Source organism: Typopeltis vanoorti, chromosome 6, assembly GCF_054136105.1.
Source record: "Typopeltis vanoorti isolate ZY-2024b chromosome 6, IOZ_Tvanoo_1.0, whole genome shotgun sequence".
NCBI lineage: Eukaryota > Metazoa > Arthropoda > Arachnida > Uropygi > Thelyphonidae > Typopeltis > Typopeltis vanoorti.
This window is the reverse complement of record NC_143554.1, coordinates 83771772-83795046: the sequence shown is the minus strand read 5'-3', so window position 1 is coordinate 83795046 and position 23275 is coordinate 83771772. Positions and strand designations below refer to the sequence as shown.

The following is a 23275-nucleotide window of genomic DNA, read 5'->3' as shown; positions in this document are numbered from 1 at the left end:
ACTTTATTTAAAATATCATACCAAATCTTCAGCGCCTTTAATATCCTGGTGCCTGTGTGTGTGTCGCACACGTTGCACATATGGCCAGCATGCCCTTGAACCTATATCACAAAAGTGTTGTATGCAAGTGTGATTAAGGAGAAAATAACCCATTAATAGGTTTTGTGAACAGCTGGAGGTCATAATCCTTGGTTTCAAAGAACAGGCAGCTTGATTGAACAAAGAGGATGAGAAGTTGGTTTCATAAGTTTGATAAGTGAACTGTGTATGGATGTTGACAGCAGCTCTTTTGTTTCTTTATAGGCTTCGAGAAAAGGAATAATGATGGTTGTCAGTTCAGCAGAACCATGCCCATGAAAATACCCATAGATAAGGCACAAGACAAACATTATCTGTAGAGGATTGCATTCTTCACTGATATTTTTGATCATTGTTTTTCTTCTTCCTGTTCTGGACTCATTTCCATGTTTTAAGGGTCTTCCTCTGCATAGGGTACCTTTTGGGTGGTAATTTAGAATGAGTTTGGTTATTCTGCTTCTATTCATTCTCAGTACAGCAAACCCTCGATTAATGTACCCCTGATTAGTGTGTTTTGGGATTAGTGTGTGATATTTTTTCTATACCAAAATTCGATTAGTGCACCTCTAAAATTCGATTAGTGTGCCTATATACATCTTAAAAACAAATGTTACAGATTTAAAAATTTTCTATCTATCTATACATTTTATGGTAACTATTTTAAAAAATTACTCACCAGGATGAAGTAATTTAGTTATTGATTTAAAACATTTTACAAAGTAATTTTTTAATGGCATACTACACTATTTCCCCAAATTTACCATTAAAATTTATGTCATCTGCTAATTACATAATATTTTGATGATTATATCTTGTGCCTCCTTTACAATTGTTTTCCTTACTTTTTTTTTTATTTTAAAATATTTTCCTAACCTTTCATCATGAGTAGGACGAGAATACAAAAATGGGTGAATAAACTATAAGAGCAATTTTAAGCAAAGCTGCTGAATATAGAGAGAAAAGTAAGGCTGCTTCAAGTTCATCATGCATGCATTCAAAATCAAAGTATTATAATGATTGAATTAGAGAGACTTCTTTCTACATTGATTGTAGATCGTAACCAAAAACGGATCCCGCTAAGCACTGACCTTATTAAATCAAAAACATTGTCTCTTTGCAACCTTGAAAGAAAGGGCTATCAATGATGGAAAAGAAGTAGAATTCCATGCTAGTGCTGGGTGTCTTAAAAAGAGAAATAGCCTACATAATGTTCTAATCACAGGCAAAGCTGCAAGTTCAGATAAGGAGATTGCTGTACATTATCCAGAGATTTTGAAGAAAATTGTGGAGGAAGAGCGCTGTTGTGACCAACAGAGAAAATCAGAGAAATCTCAGCCTTGTTATAAAGTCTCAAAGTTGAACGAAATTACTGCTAGCAAAATGTGAGCCATTTGGAAGCACATTCTTCCACAGTGTGCAAATGATTTTAGAGGCTTCTGAAATGAATCTAAGTTAATTAAATCTCATTCTGAGAAGTTGAGTGATTCCGTCCTACTAAATTTAGATGCACAGTGGGAAGATTCTTAAGAATATAAAAAAAATTTAATCACTGACAAGCCCAAAGAGATTTCACAGAAACAAATTGAAAATATTTTTTGTGCCGAAGTTTTCAAGCAGCAATGCTTAGAGGCTGAAGAGAGAAGTGGTTAAAATTTGTATAGTGTAGAAAGAGGCTATAGGGCCATAGCTACATTAGCTCAATTCTTTGTTAAGAAGTAGAATAATAAATTTATATTTGAATATGTTTTATTGTCTTTCAACTTCATGGTTTTCCTTTAACTAGGCCCTGAGATATATACCCTAATTCTTTTATAAAAAAAATTATGGGTCAAAAAAGAAATTTTAGGAATGAATTATACTTTTTTCCCATAGGTTATTATATTCAATTAGTGCTTTTTTGATTAATGCGCCTGTTTTAAAGAACGTATTAGCCACATTAATCGAGGGATTGCTGTACTTACTCTTTCCATTTTTCTCTATAGCAAATAACCGTTTCATTTAGGGCGGTGTTTCTCAAAGTGTGGTATGCATAACCCCCCCCACCCACCCCGGGGGTACGCAAAAGGTCGTTAGAGGGTACTCGGCAATTTTCAGCTATGCTTAATTAAAGGAGTCATATTTTTCAACAAACAGTGCAATTAGAGACAACCGGGATAAAAATGGCACTAACTAATGAATCGCATCCCCCTCCAACAGAAACTGCTGTATAGACTCGAGCAAAACCATATGTTGCTGGTGGAACATATGGTTTTTCTTGACACCACCCCATCATGAATGTGCTAAAACTAAGAAATATACAGTGAATGTGTTTCAGATATTATGGAATTTCGTTGAAGGGAATTAACATTTCAACTCAACTGTTGAAATGCTAATTTGTCATTGGTTCGCACGATCTTTTGTTAATACCACACCAATCATATGCAGTTCTTCGCTGCTCTACGTATCTCAAGTCTTGTAAATTACTGGTAATTTTTGCTTGAAATAATGGGAAAGAAGATGACGCTATTTGGGTAGATAACTTTGACAATGCACACAAAGAAACTCTTCTTGATGCCAAAAGTAGTGATAGCGAGTACGAGCTTCTTGGTAAGTCACACCATTTTCAGTTTTTTTCTGAAAACTTTAGTTTCCAAAAATCCCCGCACATATCTCGCAACACGATTTTTTAGCTGTAATTTTGGGAAAAAAATTGAGAATTATATTCGAGTAAATACGGTAACTTTTTTTTAGCTTTCAAATTCTTATGTATGGATCATTGGTTAAAGATTGGATTTATAAAAACCCCAAAACAGAGCAATATAGCAAATACAAGCAGCTGTAAGCAACAAGAAAACGTTGATATTGCATCTGGATCAAATGAAATTGATAAGGGTGTGTCGTCTGACATCTCCAGGGAACCAACTAGGAAGAACCTATTCCAAATTTTGTTCTATTAAAAAGAAACCATTTTTTGTTTACATGAACATATAAATTTAAATAAAATAGACAGTTACAATGAAATATACTTTATTTATTTATTTATTATTATTTTGATAAGGGGGTACTTGGTAATAATGAAAATTTAAGAAGGGGTATGCGGATATCTGAAGTTTGAGAAACACTGATTTAGGGAGTTTGTAATTTTAAGTTTATTTCTGATTTTGCTGCTTTTCATTTTGATCATTTTATTTCTGATTTTCTCTTTTAACACGTTCATATCCGGGTGATTGGGACTCTCTTGCTGCCATCTTAATCGCCTGATGAGGCAAAAGAAAATGATGTGCTCCAAGGCAATTTCGTATTTGCACACCAGCAGACATGCAACATATCGTGATTGTTCTTTGATTGTAAACAATCCTACATGATGGAGGGATCTATGCTTATTTTATTGTATATTGGAAAACAATAATTAAGCAGAATGCTATATTTTGTTGATATATTTGAATTATTAAATGCTATAAATATGTGAATCATCATTAATGAACAATGTGAGGATGGGAAATTTAAGGGACAGAATGAACAGGTGTGAATAGAAATGAATACTTTCATTACTGGTAAAGGAATTATTAATAATTAATATTTGTGTTGTCTTATATGTTGCTGGTGGAACAAGTATATGATTCTATAAACACTAGACATGCATATGTGTATTTATTATGGCATAATTAAAAAGGGAAAAAAAAAAAAGAAATTTATGAGGAGAGTGAAAGAGATGTGTTTGTGAAATATAAATAACTAACCAACAATAAACATCTGCTATATACATTTGGTAGCTCATTAAATAAATGAATATGAGTTCATTTATCATTAAATAAATGAACTCAGTGCTGTTTGATGGAGGAATGGAGACAAATTCCAGCTGATGTCTGCTGCACATTGGAAAGCCTCTCTCAAAGGGTGCAGGAGGTGATCAGAGCCAAAGGTGGACATAGCAGGTGAATCATGGTAGAATACATACCATGATTCACCTGCTGGTATCAGTTGTAAATTGCCAAAGTGTCTGGACAATTATTGGTAGTTAGTGTATGTGGATTAATGGAGCTGATGAACAGCAAATAATCTTGTACAGTATGTTGTGCTTGTTATGTGTATTTATTTCTTTGTTTTCTTTATATTTTGTTTCATTTTCTAAGAATTATCTTTTATTCATTGATTTCCATTATACACTCTTTTACATATTTATATATGCAGAAATTTATGTATAGTAATATAGGCATAAATGATTTCTGATTATCATCAGATCTATTATCCAGCCTTTTGTGAGTCCTGAATTCATTACATATCTTGTTTTTATCTTTTTTTGTCAGTGGTTCTTCTGTTTTATCAATAATAGATATGTCACATATTTTAGTATTTTGTTGGAGATCAGTGGATGCAGCCAAATTCTAATAAATACATAGAAGGATTCATTTTTATTCAGGATTTAATGAATTTTACTAACTACATCTGTTCTTCTGAACAGTGGAATAAAAAATGTGACTATAGCATGAAAAACATTGTCTTCAATAGCCATACTGCAGAAGCAAGAAAAACAAGTAGTTTTATTGTGTCACTAAATACATTTACAGACTAGGTACTATATTTAGCAACAATTAGTGTAATTAGAGACAACTGGAATGGCAATAATGAAAAACACACTCCTCCTGTAGTCACTATTCTGCATGCATACAAGCAAAACAGATTTATAGTAGCACTAACCATAGTATCTAACCAAACACATTTGTCCTAACATCCACTTTCAAATTTTTTTTCAGAAAGCATAGCTAACAGCTGTTATATATTCATTATAATGCATTCATTGGATACAGAAAGCAAATAATTTATGAAAAACAAATAAAGATGTGTGTAAATTGAAATTAGTTTGAATTGCATTTGAGAATTTCAATATCATTAAGACATTCTGCAAATGCTAATTTTACAAATAAAATTCTTCTGAAAAACGTTGCAACTAATATGCCATATAAACTTTGTGAAAACACCACTGCCCAACATGGAAGTGACACATATGGTAAAGCTAGTTCCTGCCAGTGGTTGACTCACATGCTCACTCCCTAGCATGAATGTGTTAATAATTTTTCCAAATAATTACTTCGTGTAACCAAAATATCTTTATCCTTAGTTTTTATGTAATGTCAGTAATTCTGGATTCAGTTTTCTTCCTTTCCAACAAATTTTAGAAATGGAAGAGAATTGAATTTCCTGAAGCATATATAAAAATAATTAAAAAAAAAAATAGAAGAAAAAAAAACTCTTTAGCTTATTTATGGTACTAATGTACTATATAGGCTTACAAACCTTTTGTGAGTAGGAATTGCATTTAAAAAAATATATATATATATTATAGTGATGAGCCTTGGCTGTTTTATGCACAATTATAATATACCCATTGAAAATATGTCCAAATGTGCATAATTAATTGAGTTAATTATGCTTTTGATTTATGTTGACAGTGTTCATTGATTTAGTTATTTAACAATGAAAAGAAGGGTGTGTAAGACAATTTTGATATGAATCAAAGTTGAACAGCTATCAGATGTGAGCTGTACACAAACATTATTCAAGAAAAACTGAAAGCATTTGAAAACAAGAACTGGACATTGGAGATTCAGTGGCAAACCCTAAAGAAAACTTTGATTCAGCCAGAGAGAGGCATTAGAAAAATCAGAACTCCATGGTGGATTCAGGAAGTAGGAGAGGCAGTCAAGGAAAAGAAGAAAGCATATCAAAAGTTCCTGGCAAGTAAGTCAGCTTGTGCTCAAATGGAATACAGAGCAAAATGTAAGAAAGAAAAGTGTTGTGTAAAATTAGCTACGCAAAAGTTTTGAGAAGACTTGAGTAAGAAAGTAGAAAATAAATATCAGAAAGGTAGTAAAATATTTTAGAGGCCATTGAAAAAGAGATGGAGGAAAGAGTACTGTAAAAGGAATTAGTGAGGATAAAGATATTCTTGATGTAGGGAGTAATTATTTTGAAAGTTTGCTAAATGAAACGAGCAGTGATGGCATAGCAGTAGTAAACACTGAACAGAAATTCCATCTTGGATATAGATCTGTACTTCAAGTAGAAACGGCTCTCACAAATCTGAAATGTGGAAAGGCAGTTGGAATAGTTGATATTTGATGAGAAATGCTAAAATATGGAGGTACAAAAGTTTTACATTGGCTACACTGCATAATTCAGAAGGTCTGGTCAGAGGGTTGAATTCCAGATGATTGGAGTAGAGCATTCATAGTACCCATCTGAAAAATTGGAGAAGAACAAGCTGGATTAAGGCCAAACAGAGGGATCAGATTTTCACTTTAACACAGATAGTTGAGAAATCATGGGAATATAACAAGATTTGTATTTAAGTTCTGTGGATCTGGAAAAGGCATATCATAAGGTACCAAGAGGAAAGCTGTTCAAAATGCTCCAGTTATATGGTACAAATGGGATATTATATAATGCAATACATAGTCTCTATTTGAGTTGTAATTTGAGTTAGAATTGAAGAACATACAAGAAGATGGTTTGATGTTAAGTCAGGTGTGACAAGGGTGTACATTATCTCCATATTGATGGCACTGTACTCCAGGAAATAGATGAAGCTAGAGATTTAGAGATGTGGTAGACAGAGAGTTAAAGTTTAGAGGACTTGTTGCTAAGCCCATAAGATTACTTGGCTGTTGAAGAACACATTAATATGTAGAGATAAGGAAGTTGTTATTCCTCTTTATGAGGCTTTGATACGCTGACATCTGGATTACTGTGCTCAAGTCTGGTCCTCTGGGTTTATTGGGGGATGAGGAAATGGTGGAGAGGATTCAGAGGTGAGTGGCCTGTAGAATGTTCCCTAAGAAGATAGATTGAAGGTTTGTGGCTGCAGAAGTTGGCTCATAGGAGAAAAAGAGGGGATATGATATAAACATTTAAGTTGCTTAAAGGGTTTTATAGGATTGATGCAGGGAAAATGTTTCAGCACTTAGCTAGAGGGACTAGAACAAGGAGTCATCCCTAGAAGTTGAATAAAGGTGTGGTTAGGGGTGTTAGGGCTAGATTTTTTTACACGGAGAGTTGTGAATGAGTGGAATGGGTTGCCAGAATCAGTTGTGAGTGCTTCATCTGTTAATGGGTTCAAGGAGAGGTATGGTACATTGTGTGGATAGATTGGATTTCCCACAATGAGTCTTTGGACCCCCATGGAGGTGCCTGTATAATAATAATATGGATCACATTATTATGAAGGCAGTGGTATTAAACCTGATATCAAAATTGGAGATGCTAATCTTAGCTCTTTACTTGATGCAGATGATGTTATACTCCTAAATAATCCAGTTCAAGTCTGCAAGATTCCCTGACCAAATTGAATAACTGCTGTAATAAAAATTGTATGAAAGTCGGCATTAAAAAGACAAAGAGTGAAAATAGGAAGAAACATTGAAAACATCAACTGCATCATGGATAGAGAACCTATAGAACAAGTAAAACATTTCAGTTATTTAGGCACACTTTTTAGTGAAGATGGCAAATTAAATTTGAAAATAGACAGCAAGAATTAGCAAAGGTGGTATAGTAGGAAGTCAAATGAATAAATTTAACCTTATATGGAATAAGAGAAAGATTGGTCAGAACACTAAACTAGCTGTATACAAGACTGTTCAAAACCAATTTTAACTTATGGATCTGAGAGCTGGGTTAGAAATAAAATTCTTGATCAAAGACTGGAGAGCACAGATGTGAGAGTCCTGAAAAATATTAGGGAAATGAACAGATGGCATCAAAGGCAGTATCATATTAAAAATAGGTCTATTAGGAAAGTCCTTGACATTATTAGCATTCAGGAATGTGTTAGCTGAGCTAATCTCAGGTGGTATGGCCACCAAACAGAATGGGAGAGGGAAAATTAGTTAAATCAGTGTTCTTTGCCAGGATGCCAGGAAAAAGACCCAGAGGAAGACCAAGATGTATGGGGACCGATACAGCAAAAAATGCCTGAGAAGACAGAAATATAAGATCTGATAAATATCTTAATAAATTAAGTGATTTCAATGAATAATATTGGAGTGTTAACAGATAAGATTAATTTAGAGGAATATTGTTAATAAGAAGTTAGTAATGAATGTAACTTTTCATGTATTATGCAAATCTGTTTTAACAAAATTAAGAAAAAAATGTATTTAAAGTGTATTGTAGAAGTTTTGTTTTGATGGCTTTTTTTTCATTGTGTAATGTAAAAGAGTAAAATCCCCCCCCCCCTTTAAATTATCCATTTTAGTACATTTTTTCTTATTTTAAGTATATTTTTAATTCAGCTACTAAAATTCCAATTCCCATTTCAATTCTCTTTAATTTATTTAGCAAAGTAACAGCTGTTGTAAGACTTATTTGCAGTGAGGATGAATCACAAGGAAAACTTCAAGTGTATGGTATGGTAGATAATAATTATGTAAGTATTTTTTTTTTAAATAAACAAAATATTTATGTGACTACTAGCAGTTAATAATGCAATGAACATAAGTATCATGTTTACTTCCTTATCCAGATTTCTGAGGTAAACTTATTTATAAGGAAGATTGAATTTTCAACATAGGAAATTTGAAATACAAATACAAGATGCCATCCTAATATGAAAAGTCATGTTAAAGATACCAAGCAATTTTAAACCTGGTTTTACTCCATTTTTTCCAAGTAAGCAAACAGACACACAAACAAAAGTCATGTTAGACATGTCTTTCATGACCAAGACTTTGTTTATTGGATCCTTAGTTAAGAATATTAGCTGGATTGTAGTCATAATACTGAGTATAGTTTATATTTTTGAAATTTTATAACTGTGAAAATCATAAACTATTATGATGATCTCAAAACAAAGTTCTTTAACTTTTTTCATTTGCCAGCTTCTGTAGAAGTTATCTTAATTACTGCAACTTCCTTTAATAACTGTAGAATTTATAATTAAAATTAATCTATTTTATATTAATCCCACACATGCGGTTTCAGAAAGCTATAGCATATTTATGCATGCATCTGGAGAAGTGGTTAAGAGAGAAGGAACCTACTTATTTTTGAAAATATACTAGAAAAGGTTTTATTGAAGTTATAGTTTTCAGAATGTATCCTGCTGAGCACAGTTTTTCTCATTAATAAACCAATATTTTACAATAGTAGTATTTTTTTTTTTTTTTTTTTTTTGGAGAAGTTTGAGATCCTGTTTTCTGATGTAAAATAAAAAAAAATATATAATTTAAGAATGTTCTTTGAAACAGAAATGAGGATTGTGTGTGTGTGTAGAAAGATAATACTTTTGCATAATATATAGCTCACAATACTGCCTGTAAAGCAAAGAAACAAATCTTTATTAATAACATTAATAAAGTAACATTAATCACCAATATTTGTTACTACATGATTTCAGTGAATATATTATTAATTAGTAGTAAGTGATTCAAATGTGAGCAGTTCACTATTGAATATTCTAATATTTAGTTGAAATGTACTTCATTTTCTCAAAAAAAAAAAAAAAAGTATAAATGTTACTGTTTAATTTTTAGCAATTTAAAAACTTCATTAAATTAGTTGCCAAGAATGTATGTTCTTCTTTAATCCCTTATCCAACTGTAAGCCAACAAAGTTTGCACATGCAGTATCTTCACGATTAGACTACTACTTGTATATACAGACTAATGACTTCACGTTATTTGTTTTAATATCCCACAATGCAAAGCACATATCCTTTTGGGTGTGTATAATGTTATGCATTATAGAAAGAGTTAACCAGACCAGAGGAGATACCAAAGTTGAAGTAACTGGGAAGTCATATATTTCTCATATACAAGTAGTAAAAAGGTGTAATTAACATGGCATAAAGCCCTTTGAACTGCATTGAACTTTAAAATCTGTTAGCATATGAAAGAGTTTGCTTCAGACAGAGAAGTGGGTGGAAGGTTCTTATCCATGAGGGACTCAACCTGTTTTGAGGACTGAAGAAGAATTGGTCTGTATAGATAAATAGCTTAATTGTGAAGATACTTTACACACACTGTTTGCTTGCACTTGGATAAAGGATTAAACAAGAAAGAAAGAATATAATTTCTTCGCAGTTTTAATTTATAATCAAGGAATAAACTTTCCACATTAAAAAGTTAACGTTCTCCCCTAAGTAGCATTATTTGCACCTTCTCTATGAAGTTGAATCTCACTTTGGCATGGATGCGATTTACTTCAGCTAGTAAATTATTTTTATTTTGCATTACCCTGCTTATTGGACGTTTTTTTGTGTGTGTGTAGGTGGGGGGGGAGATACTGTGCTGGTCTCTAAAGCAGTGCGCTCAGTTAATTAACTACCCACATAAACCTTGCTTACATGGAATACCAATATAGGTCTAGAGATTCTTTGTGATTTTCTCTCCCTTTATGATAATCTCATCTATTAAAACGCCGTGAACCTAAGGATCAGATACCCTTGGAGATTATCTATCTGATCTAGAGAAACATTCTTTTAAGCCACAAACATGCAGTTGGATTGGTTGTAAAGCAGAGTTGCTGTTCACTGTGGCAGAAATATTCTCATATTGACTTTGAGTTGTTGGTTCTTTGCAACTTGATTCAAGTTATTTAAAGATTTAAGAATAACTAGCATAGTTGTAAATCTTCATATATCTTTAAGGAATAAGAAGAACCAGCTATGACTTATGTCTATTTCTCATTATCTTATGGCATTGTATACACATGTGTATTGCATGTGTACACATGTATATTAATAATTATCTAGTTGGTTAATGAATGACAGTAAACTGATAGTTTGGAATTTAGTCAATGAAATGAGTGATGAGTTAATAATGATGAGAATTTAACTATTGAGACATAGATTTGGAAGAATGAACAGACACAGGAGAAAAACAGAATTTAGATTATAGAATTTAGAATAGCATATGATGGATAATAGCATATGACTTGGATTCAAAAGTGTTTGTCCATAACCATGGCAGCTAATTTCTGTCAGTTTATGGAGAATATGGGACAGAATCATATGAGAGATAGCAGGCATGTGAAGTTTTCAATTAAGATAGAATAGATAGAATATATGTGGAACTACAGAACTTGTATAGTATCATGACATCACATGCTTCTGGGGGGGGGGAGGAAATGAGCAGTACATGAAAAATAGTCAAGGGGAGGGTGGTGTTTGGAGGAAGCACTATTGAACTATATCCAAGAGTTAGTGGAATAAATCAGTTAGCTGTTAACTTTAAGCAGAAACTTTAATAAAAGAAAAGTTTTGGGTAAGGAGAAACATAAGTGCACTGTTGAATAGTACACAAAGTATAGGCTTGACTAGTGACAGGCTTCGTAAGTAAAACAACATTAAATTTTGAGAGGAAGTTAGCATTCTAAAGGAGGCCTGTGTTGAAAGTTTATTTTTCACTTGGTTAGACTATAATAAATTTAGTTTAATCCTTTATCCAAGTGTGAGCAAACAAAGTTTGCGCCTGAAAATATCTTCAGGACTGGGGTAAGGTAGTACAACACTGGGCAACTCGCAGCAAAGATGGACCAAGCTAACATCACTCCTATCTCAATATCTCCCATAATGCAAAACACATCTCCTTGCAGATATGTATAATATTATGCATTAGGGGAAAGGCCACTACCCAGACTAGTTTCGACCTTTATTGAGGTCTCTTCAGTGGGAGCCAGGCCCAGAGCTGGAGATACCAGGCAGAAGCAATGGCAGGTCATCTTTACCTATAGGAGTTGCCAAACGGTGTGCCACCTTTTTTTTTTATTAAATTACTCTGGATTTAGAGAAAGATGTTGAAAGTTTATTTTTCACTTGGTTAGACTATAATAAATTTAGTTTAATCCTTTATCCAAGTGTGAGCAAACAAAGTTTGCGCCTGAAAATATCTTCAGGGCTGGGGTAAGGTAGTACAACACCAGGCAACTCGCAGCAAAGGTGGACCAAGCTGACATCACTCCTATCTCAATATCTCCCATAATGCAAAACACATCTCCTTGCAGATATGTATAATATTATGCATTAGGGGAAAGGCCACTACCCAGACTAGTTTCGGCCTTTATTTGAGGTCTCTTCAGTGGGAGCCAGGCCCAGAGCTGGAGATACCAGGCAGAAGCAATGGCAGGTCATCTTTACCTATAGGAGTTGCCAAACGGTGTGCCACCTTTTTTTTTTATTAAATTACTCTGGATTTAGAGAAAGATGTTGAAAGTTTATTTTTCACTTGGTTAGACTATAATAAATTTAGTTTAATCCTTTATCCAAGTGTGAGCAAACAAAGTTTGCGCCTGAAAATATCTTCAGGGCTGGGGTAAGGTAGTACAACACCAGGCAACTCGCAGCAAAGGTGGACCAAGCTGACATCACTCCTAACTCAGTATCTCCCATAATGCAAAACACATCTCCTTGCGAATATGTATAATGTTATGCATTAAGGGAAGGGCCACTACCCAGACTAGTTTCGACCTTTATTGAGGTCTTTTCAGTGGTAGCCAGGCCCAGAGGTGGAGAAACTTGGATAAAAACCACACTTGGATAAAGGATTAAACTAAATTTATTATAGTCTAACCAAGTGAAAAATAAACTTTCAGCATCTTTCTCTAAATCCAGAGTAATTTAATAAAAAAAAAAAAAGATGACACACCGTTTGGCAACTCCTATAGGTAAAGATGACCTGCCATTGCTTTTGACTGGTATCTCCACCTCTGGGCCTGGCTCCCACTGAAGAGACTACAATAAAGGTTGAAACTAGTCTGGGTAGTGGCCCTTCCCTTAATGCATAACATTATACATATCCGCAAGGAGATGTGTTTTGCATTATGGGAGATATTGAGATAGGAGTGATGTTAGCTTGGTCCATCTTTGCTGCGAGTTGCCTGGTGTTGTACTACCTTACCCCAGTCCTGAAGATATTTTCAGGCGCAAACTTTGTTTGCTCACACTTGGATAAAGGATTAAACTAAATTTATTATAGTCTAACCAAGTGAAAAACAAACTTTCAACATCTTTCTCTAAATCCAGAGTAATTTAATAAAAAAAAAAAAAAAAAAGGTGGCACACCGTTTGGCAACTCCTATAGGTAAAGATGACCTGCCATTGCTTCTGCCTGGTATCTCCACCTCTGGGTAGTGGCCCTTCCCTTAATGCATAACATTATACATATCCGCAAAGAGATGTGTTTTGCATTATGGGAGATACTGAGATAGGAGTGATGTTAGCTTGGTCCACCTTTGTTGCGAGTTGCCCGGTGTTGTACTACCTTACCTCTGTCCTGAAGATATTTTCAGGCGCAAACTTTGTTTGCTCATACTTGGATAAAGGATTAAACTAGATTTATTAGAGGTCTGTGTTTTTGGCTACATAATGGGTAAAAGAAAAAATTATTATCTGCTGTATATTTTCATATTGCCTGAAACTTCAAATAATTTAGAATAGCTTATTGATAGTATTATCCTTCTGGAATGTGCTAAACAAACTGTGGCATCCCATTTTCCTCTATGCAAGGGAACCCAAGAAAGTAGGTTCGAAAGCTGGCTGATCTCATGATTATAGTGTGACCTCTACTCCTTTTCTTTCTGTATTGTGCATTGTCATACATCTAACAGTTTATTACCTAGTATTTCTTATCTCCTTCAACTCTTATTCCATTACCATAATGAATAATGAAACATAAACAATGAAAACCTTTTTTGCAGATAAATATCTTAAAAAAAAAAAAATTATACATCCATTTTACAAACTTGTGACCTCAGCAGCAATACAAGTGAATACAATACAATATGGAGTTATTCAAACCTAACCTCCTTTTCATAACAGAAAACCTAAGCTAGCTGACATCACAGAGAGAAAAGAAACTGATTTTTTATAGTTGATCTTCACTATATCAAGCTTGCAGTGATTACAGGAATAGTTTGTTATGGCTTGTTCCTTTGGTTGGGACTTTTCAGCAGCTCTCTATAACTCAGAAATCTATTATGATGTTATTTAGCAGTTTATGTTTTACTATGGAAGAATCAAGTAATCAAGAGGAAAACAGAGTGAGAAAGGTAAATTTGAAGTAGGTTCTAAGATGAATAAGGAGAAAAAGAAATGACTTGAATTAAGCATGGAGAAGTTGCATCAAGTTAGTGGTATCAGTGGAACTAGCTATAGATCCAGGAATAAGCTGCTGTTTGTATACAAATGCTTGAGGTGTAAGAAACAAGGCCAATGAGATGGTTGCATTAATTGAGTCTGTACACCAAAAATTGTTGGAATAAGTGAGACATAGTTGGATGAGGATGACATCCTGACAGGAATAGAGATGGAAGGATAAGATGTGTTTTGCGAGGATAGAAAGGGTAAAAAGGGAGGAGGGGTGCTATTGATGATTGACAAAGAGTTATGTCCATACAAAGTAGAGATGCAAGAGGGAAATAGTACCGGTGGATAGTACCAGGTTTTTGAGGCAGTATGGTGTGAGATAGAGGTGAATAGAATGAAATACTTAGTCAGATGTTGTTATAGACCTGGTAATGTGAAGGTAGTGAATATGAAATGTATAATTAAATTAGCCAAGCAAATTAGAAAAGAGTGATTATGGGCAATTTTAATCATAGCAATATAGACAGGGATAATGAGATAGCAACTGGAAGTAAAGAAAATGAGTTTCTTGAGTTTTTGAGGGACAACTACCTCAGGCAGTATATAACAGAAAGCACATGAGGATTTGAGGGTCTTGAATTTGACAATTATATGGTGTAGATGATATATTATATTGAGCAATATATAGACTATATTTGAATTGTAAGTCAGCAGTTAGAACTGAAGGAGGTATATAAGAAGAAGATTTGATGTTAAATCAAGTGTGAGACAAGGGTGCATATTTTCTCCATCACTCTTCACTGTATGATTCACATTTCATATGAAGAGTGACAAAGGCCTAATATCAAATTTGGAGATATTCATCTCATTTCTTTACTTTATGTAGATGATTAAACAAATCAAGTAGAAGTCTTCATTATTTCCTAAATAAACTGATTAATAGCTGTAATATTTTTGGTATGAAAATCAATAATAAAAAGACTATGAAAATAGGTAGGAACACTGAAAACATCAACTGCATCCAGAACCCTTGGCAAGAAAAACATTTCAACTCTTTAGGCACAATTTTTAGTGAAGATGGTAAGTTAAATTTATGAATAAATTTAACTTCCTACCTTTTAACTGAATAAATTTATATGGAATAAGAGATTATTAGTCAAAACACTAAACTAGCTGTAGACAAAATAGTGTTCAAACCAATTTTATGGATGTGAGAGTTAAGTTAGAAATGAAACATCTGATCAAACGCTGGAGACCACAGATATGAGTTCTGAGAAAAATGAAAAGACTGAAGATATGGCATTTGTGGCAGACCTTATTAAAAATGAGGTTATTAGGAAGGAACTAAGCATTGTTAGCATTCAGGCATGTGTAGTATGGTTACTTAAACAGAATGGGAGAGGAGAGATTAGCAAAACATGTTTTTTGCCAGGATGGCAGAAAAAAGATCTAAAGGAAGACCAAGTCCTTAGCCTTAGAAGGCTGAAATATAAGATTTGATGATGCTGAAGTTCTGATAGATAACATATTAATATGGAGGAAAATTGTCAACAGGAAGTTGGTAACGATGTAAAGTTTTTGTGTAATTCTATCATGATATGTATATCCCCTGAGAGTATGTCTCAGGAATCGATGATATTGTAGGTGGCCATTTAGTGACAATGTAAACTCTTCATGTAGTGCTATCATAATATTAGGAAACTTATGATGATGATGATGACAAGAAGCAAAGTTTCTTTGCTGTGGTATTAAGCTTAACATGTTAAAGACAAGACCAGATGTTAACTGTCATATAGGTCAGTGCTTCCCAAACTTCTGGATGTCAGGGCCCCCTTTGCAAAAATTAAAATATTTTACTCCCCCCCCCTCGAAAAAAAATCGTAATAGAGAGATATATTATTATAATATTTATTGTATTTATATTCAATACAAAACATACACAGCGAATATTGCAAAAATCAAATGCATATATTGCATTTTTTGCCTCTTACCGTTTGGTTCTGCAGGCTGTTCTGGTAAAATATGAAATACTGTCCTTTTTTTTTGAGTCTGTTTCTGCTTCTTCTGATTGTTCGCGGGATTTTTTTAAATTTTTTATCAGCCACTTATCCATCTCAGGGTTAAATTTTTTAACATACAATAGATCAAATAATAGCACCACTTAACGATACTGGCACACCACAGACTGACAACATGAAATTAGTGAATATTACCTGAATAAGGGAATCCCAGGACCAGGAACATTTTTCTTTTTTGTGACTTTTTTCCCTTTACGGTAATTAAGCCTAACACGAAACAGACAGCAAAGGCAGGTTATTAAAACGTGCATATGATTGGTGCGGTATTAACAAAAGATCACGCAACTGAAAGATAAAAGCAAAGCTGACAATTGAGTTGAAATGCTAACTCTCTTCAACCGAATTCCATATGTGAAACTGCCATAACATTCATTATATATATATATTACTTAGTTTTAACACTTTTACGAATTTTAACACGTTCGGTTGAATTTTATTGCTGCCTTGGGAAATTGAACTCACATTTAATTAATAACAATAGTTTTTAGTTAGATACTGTGTTTGCCCATGCAACATATGGTTTTGTTTCAGTCTATATAGGATAGTTTCTGTATGAGGGGACGTGATTCATTAATTAGTGTTTTTATCTCAGTTGTCTCTAATTGCACTATTTGTTGAGAAATATATTACACAGACTGCTCCTACCTTATTCACTGGCATAATAAAAGTACTTGTTTTTATTGCCTCTGCAGTATAGTGGCTGCTAGGGAGGGCATGTTGTTTACCACTGCAAGCGAGTTACTATCTCCCCATATGAACTTGTTTAAGCTTTTTTTCATGTGTGAAGTATATGCGAAACTTTTATTGGTAACTGAAAACTAGCTCGGATGACTGATAATATAAAACGAGTTTTGATATGTATATAAAGTCAATATCAACAGTCCCTGATTACGAACGTGTGATGAAAGGGACAGGAAGATTTGGAGCTTCCCTGGAGAGCATTCGAAGTAAATACAATTAACCACTGCTTTGAAATGAAACATATGAATAAGCAATATTCATATGTTTCGGCGCTTATTAAATAAATAAGCGCCGAAATACACAGGAAGCAAAGTTTGTGAACCAACACCAATGTATGAATTTTTCCATTAAAATATAAAACATAACAAAAAAGAAATAATAAAAGTTAAATACGTTTCTTTTAAAATAAAAAAAATCTATTTAGTCTTAAAACATTTTAAATTTGTTTTCATTATTTCACGGCCCCCCTCAACAAAACCTACGTCCCCCAAGGGGGGCTGCGGCCCACAGTTTGGGAAGTGCTGATATAGGTAACTTTCAAGCATTTGCAAATCATTACTTCACTACTAGACTGGCTACATTAGTAATAATAAGAAATTTTTTTCTCCGAAAGCATTGAAAATAGGATAGCAAAAATAGCAAGTAGTAGATGTGCTGAGTACTAAACGTGCTGTGCATTATGGAATACTAGGTCAGTTTAATGTGAAGTCATCTGCCTCCACATGCAAATTGTGTACATTTGCACATGAAATATCTCCATGAAAGATACTTCATGTGTAGTCTTGTTGCTCATGCCTGTTAGGTAAAAGATTAAAACAATATAATTTCTTTTCTTGTATAATTTAATAAAACTGCAGTTTATATTTGTAAGACTTTGCTTTGAAATACAAGTAAATACTTTCTACATTAGAAAGTAAAGTTGTTGATTATATAATAAAGGAAATTAGTCAGCTATCTTTTAAACAAAATAAAGGTTATTCTAAGTTGCATGGGTTTCATTGCCATGAATTAATTATCATTTAGAAATTTTGAATACATGAATGGGAAATCTGTTAATGTCTTCTCTTCTAATGTAGGCATTTTCTTTATCTTCTGTTTGTGCATGTCCTGATGGATGTTCAGATGGACTCTCAACTGGATCAGTTTTGGTTATTTTGTGAGTATAAATTTATGAAAAAAGTTAATATTTTGTGTTACTAATTGACTTCCAATAAACATTACTGCACTGCTGGTTTATAGATTTTTGACCAAGTTTTAAAACAGTGCTTCTTTCTTAAATTAAACTTGCCAAGAAATTAGATTCTTCTTTAATCCTTTATCCATGTGTAAGCAGACAAAGTTTACATGTGAAATATTTTCATGACTAGGTTACTTGTATATAGAGAACAAGCCTCAATGTTCAATCCTTTATAGCCCCCCCCCTCTCTCTCTCTATATATATATATATATATATATATATATTTATTATTATTATTATTTGACACCTCTAGGGAGTCCAAAAACTCATCGAGAGAGGGCACCTACTCTACAACTCTGTCTCCACTACACAATCCACCAACTGACTGCGCTATACCAACGCCATAAACATCCGTGCCCATGGCGGGATTCGAACCCGCAGCCTTGTGGCTGGGGAGCGGATGCTCTAACCACTCAGCCAGCCAGGCTGGCCTAGTTGTGAAGATGCTTCACATGCAAACTTTGATTGGTTATACTTGGATAAAGGATTAAACAAGAATCTAACTTCTTGGCAAGTTTTAAAAAAATCAAATCAGATAATGCCTTTTATTCCCTTATAGGGAGTAGGCAAGGTCTTTTAACCCTATCTGGCTTGTGGAGACTGAGTGGACAGTTTAATCTCCACCAGTAACCAATCAAAGGTAGCTGGCCACAGACTCACTAATTATAAACAGCAAACCAATCAAGAGACTGGCAAACATATGCTGCCATCCTTGGTACCTAATCCTCAACAAGTTTAATTTAATTTGTAACCAAGTGAAAAAACTTTCTAGCTCTTCTTTCTGATTGTTGCTTGAAATATATCTCTCTCCTTTTTTAAAAAAAAAAACAAAAACAAATAAAGGAACTTTTTTTTGCTGGCTCGTGCTAGTTTCTCGTCTCAGACTGAATGTGTACATAGTTTGTGTTCACATTAATAGCAAATGTCACAAGTAACAAAGTCAATTTGATATGCCTAAAATTGATGATAACATCTTTATTAAAAGATCTTGTACATTTCATGCTAAATATTTCTATAAGAGCAACCTAAATGCTTACTCCTTCAGCTACTCAAATGATGCATATACGTGCAGTTTATAAACAAATTGTCACTCCCACTACTTAAACATAAATGTATTTGCATTTGTTTTATGCTTTAATTTTGGCAGTGACATTTTGAAGGTTTAATGCACCAAAACCACTAATGTAATAATTCTCATATTAATTGTTGCCCTTTTTGTCTATCTATAATTATAGATATATAATCTGTAAAATTATGAGCACTTAATTCACTTAAATCTGTGTAGCTACTGAAATCCATTACTGTTTGCACGAGTTCAAGTGCCTGTACTGTCTAGATAGATAGTAGATATTAAACGAATATACCGGTGTAACTTAGATGTTAGCAACAGTTCACTCATGTGGAGCAGACTAAAAGTAAATAATTAGAATGTATTAAGTTTCATCAGGTTAGAGTAGTACTGGAATGGAGTGGAGACATGGGAAAAATCTACTATAAAATGATAAGCTGAAATTGGAAATGGATGTGGCGTCGGCTTGAAACAGATGTAGGCTGTAATGTTTTTGTGTAACATTTTTGTCAAGTTATTTGAAACGTTTTGAAACTCAGGGGCTACCCTGAGTGTCGAATCATCGGCATTCAAGGAGAACCTGCCTACCAGTCTGGAACATGGGGGGGGGGGTGCCGTAGACGCTGGGGGGGGTCCCCTCTTGAAGACTCGACACTCAGGAGGCTACCCTGAGTGTCGAGTCTTCAAAATTCAAGTCATCAGAATTCACAGAGAACCGGCTTACCAGTCTGGAAAACGGAGGTGTTGGTTGCCATAGACATCAGGGGGCAGAGCTCCCTAGTTACTAAATAAAATAAGTGATAAATATGATTTATCACATGATTTGTTTTTATTGCATGCTTAAAAATTATGTGCACACAATAATTAGGCCTCTGCATTCCCTTTTTTTTTAATTGTTGTGCCTGCATGTGTGCATGCTGTTGGATCGTACATCCTGGCTCTGAATCTGCCATCTTGTTAGAACGTAGTTCTTATTTAAATTATCTGTTTTTTATTATCTTAATTAATTGTTGGTTGATTACTAATCCAAATATAGAGAAATTTATATTATCCTGTGCCACTTTATATTCATATTAGTCTATATAATATAGTGGAATCAATCATCAACTAACTTTAGCAATCTCACTTTTCTATAGGCCGAGTTTAAAATAAATATTTAAGGCTTCCGCAAGGTCTGATGAGCATTATGAGCAGTGCAATAAAGAAAAATCAGGCAAACAAATTGAATCCAATAAAATAAACATTTAATACAGGGTTATAGAACATGTACATTAAGTATAACTTTAAAAACAAGATAATGGAAATCAACTTAGTTCAGGTATTCATAACAAACATAAAACATTAGGCATCAGACATCCAGCTGTCAATTCTACATTCTTCCAAATAATTAAAATGGTTCACATAGTTCAATGTTACAGAATCTTACAGTAAATACTCTTATAGTAGAACCCTCTAATTCTCTCTTAGTCAACAAACACTTAATTCAATTATGAGGCAGTTATCACTTCAAGGGGGAAACACTTTAAAGCTCCATACTTCGTCTAATTTTAGTAGAATGCCACAGTTAATGTTAAGATATATCAGGCAGAGCTAACTCTTATTTCTTCACACTGAAATATAAAAAAAAATGGACTGCTCTTACCGGGTTACATCCTTTGCACATCAGATTCACTATAGGCACACTTAAAACTGAAGTTAACTATCACTTTGAAGTAACACTATTCAAAGGGAATCTTCACTATATAACTGAAATATCAAACATTCAGAAGAGCTTCACATGTCTTGACGCACTCCTTGTTTTCTTCTATGCATTAAATTCAGCCTTGCACTATTCTTCCTCAAAACAATTGGAATTTGTCGTAATTTTAGAATTCCGTATAAATATTCCTAATTGCTTATTAATTTCCCGATTCCTTCCTAATCTATTTACAGCATATCCAAATCCCTTTGCTGCCACCCGTTACTTTTCTCCTTGCTGTCCTGAATGCTTCTCCCCTGTTTACTTTCGTTTTCCAATAAAATACCTTCGTTCATCCTGCCAAAATCCAGTTTTAGCCAGTTCAGCTCATATCAACTCCTTCTCCCTTCGAATACCATAGCTCACGCTCTACGCATGCGCTATCTAAATAGGGTACATTAAACTTACATAATTTCTAACAATATTATTATAGGAATAAATTAAATAAAATGAATGACATTTTTATACAGAGTCCTTTTTATAACTATTACATTATTTAAGATTATATTATTAAATAATAATAAACAAAATTCAAGGCAATTATATGAAATAACACACTATAAGCAAGAAACAAACAATAAATAATATTTACAAGTCTTGCTTATGAAATGGAGGATTATGTTAAATATGAATGAAGTATTATAATTTATAAATTACCTTCATTCATAATTTAACAATGCACACACACACACACACACACACACACACACACACACACACACACACACACACACACACACACACACACACACACACACACACACACACACACACACAGCATTGCTTTTTGGGGATTTATTCTATGCTTTTGCTATTTCCTATGTTTGTGTAGATTCATATTACCTAATCCAGCAATTGTATGTATTCATGATATCAAGATGAATCATGCATTAATAATAATAGAAATGATTTGAGGTGTCTAGTGTTTGCTGATGAGGCTAGAGATTAGGGGGTGATTGTGTGGACAAGTGAGTTGACATTCAGAAGACATATTATACAAATAAAATTGAATTTCATATTGAAAAGAAGTGTAAGAAACTTTTAAAGCTAGTTAATTACAATCTTATCGTAGAAATGGAAAAACTTTTAATGGTATAGATTGATGACCAAGCTGATTGACATGTTCCCTTAAGGCAGTGTTTCTCAAACTTCAGATATCCACGTACCCCTTCTTAAATTTTCATTATTACCAAGTACCCCCTAATTAATTAATTAAAAAATAAATAAATTAATTAATTAAAATTAAATATCTTTTATTTGAATTTATATGTTCATGTAAACAAAAAATATGATTCATTTTTAAATTTTGGTTCTCTAGATATTCAGATGACACACTCATCAATTTCATTTGATCCAGATGCAATATCAATGTTTTCTTGTTGCTTACAGCTACTTGTATTTGTTATATTGCTCTCTTTTGGGGGTTTTATAAATCCAATCTTTAACCAATGATTGATACGTAAGAATTTGAAAGCTTAAAAAAAATACTGTATTTACGCGAATATAACTCTAACTTTTTTCCCAAAATTAAAGTTAAAAAATCGTGTTGTGAGATATGTGCGGGAATTTTCGGAAACTAAAGTTTTCAGAAAAAAACTGAAAATGGTGCGACTTACCAAGAAGCTCCTACTCTCTATCACTACTTTTGGCATCGAGAACAGTTTCTTTGTGTGCATCATCAAAGTCATCTACCCAAATAGCGTCATCTTCTTTCCCATTATTTCAAGCAAAAATTACCAGTAATTTACAAGACTTGAGATACGTAGAGCAGCGAAGAACTGCATATGATTGGTGCAGTATTAACAAAAGATCGTGCGAACCAAAGACAAATCAGCATTTCAACAGTTGAGTTGAAATGCTAATTCCCTTCAGCCGAATTCCATAATATCTGAAACACATTCACTATATTATTATTATTATTATTATTATTGTTCCGGGCAACTCCAAGGAGTCGACAGACTCATCGAGGGAGGCCCTAACATCATGTCAAGAACAACTATTCGCCATTGACACAGTATCTATCATACCTTGCCTTGAACTCATTCACGGTCGTAGCACCCACAACAGACTCTGGAAGCTTATTCCACTCATTCACCACTCTCCAAGTAAAAAACCTAGCTCTAACACCCTTGTCAACCACACTCTTGCCCAGCTTCCATGCATGGACCCTAGTCCTCCCACCACCACCAGTCATATTTTCAAAAATATCTTCTGGATCAATCTTATAGAAACCCTTCAGTAATTTGAATGTCTCAATCATATCACCCCTCCTTCA

At 33.7% G+C, this 23275-nt stretch overlaps 1 protein-coding gene across 2 annotated transcripts in view; it reads left to right on the top strand.

Moving 5' to 3' along the window:
• The window catches only part of LOC150105644 (cation-dependent mannose-6-phosphate receptor-like), a 179358-nt gene that overhangs the window by 126265 nt on the left and 29818 nt on the right, over positions 1 to 23275 (top strand). For both annotated transcript variants that reach the window (XM_090394969.1, XM_090394968.1), the window contains exons 4-5: positions 8395 to 8482; positions 18033 to 18112. In XM_090394969.1, coding sequence (XP_090251095.1) covers positions 8395 to 8482; positions 18033 to 18112 — 168 coding nt within the window. The remainder of the gene's footprint in view (positions 1 to 8394; positions 8483 to 18032; positions 18113 to 23275) is intronic.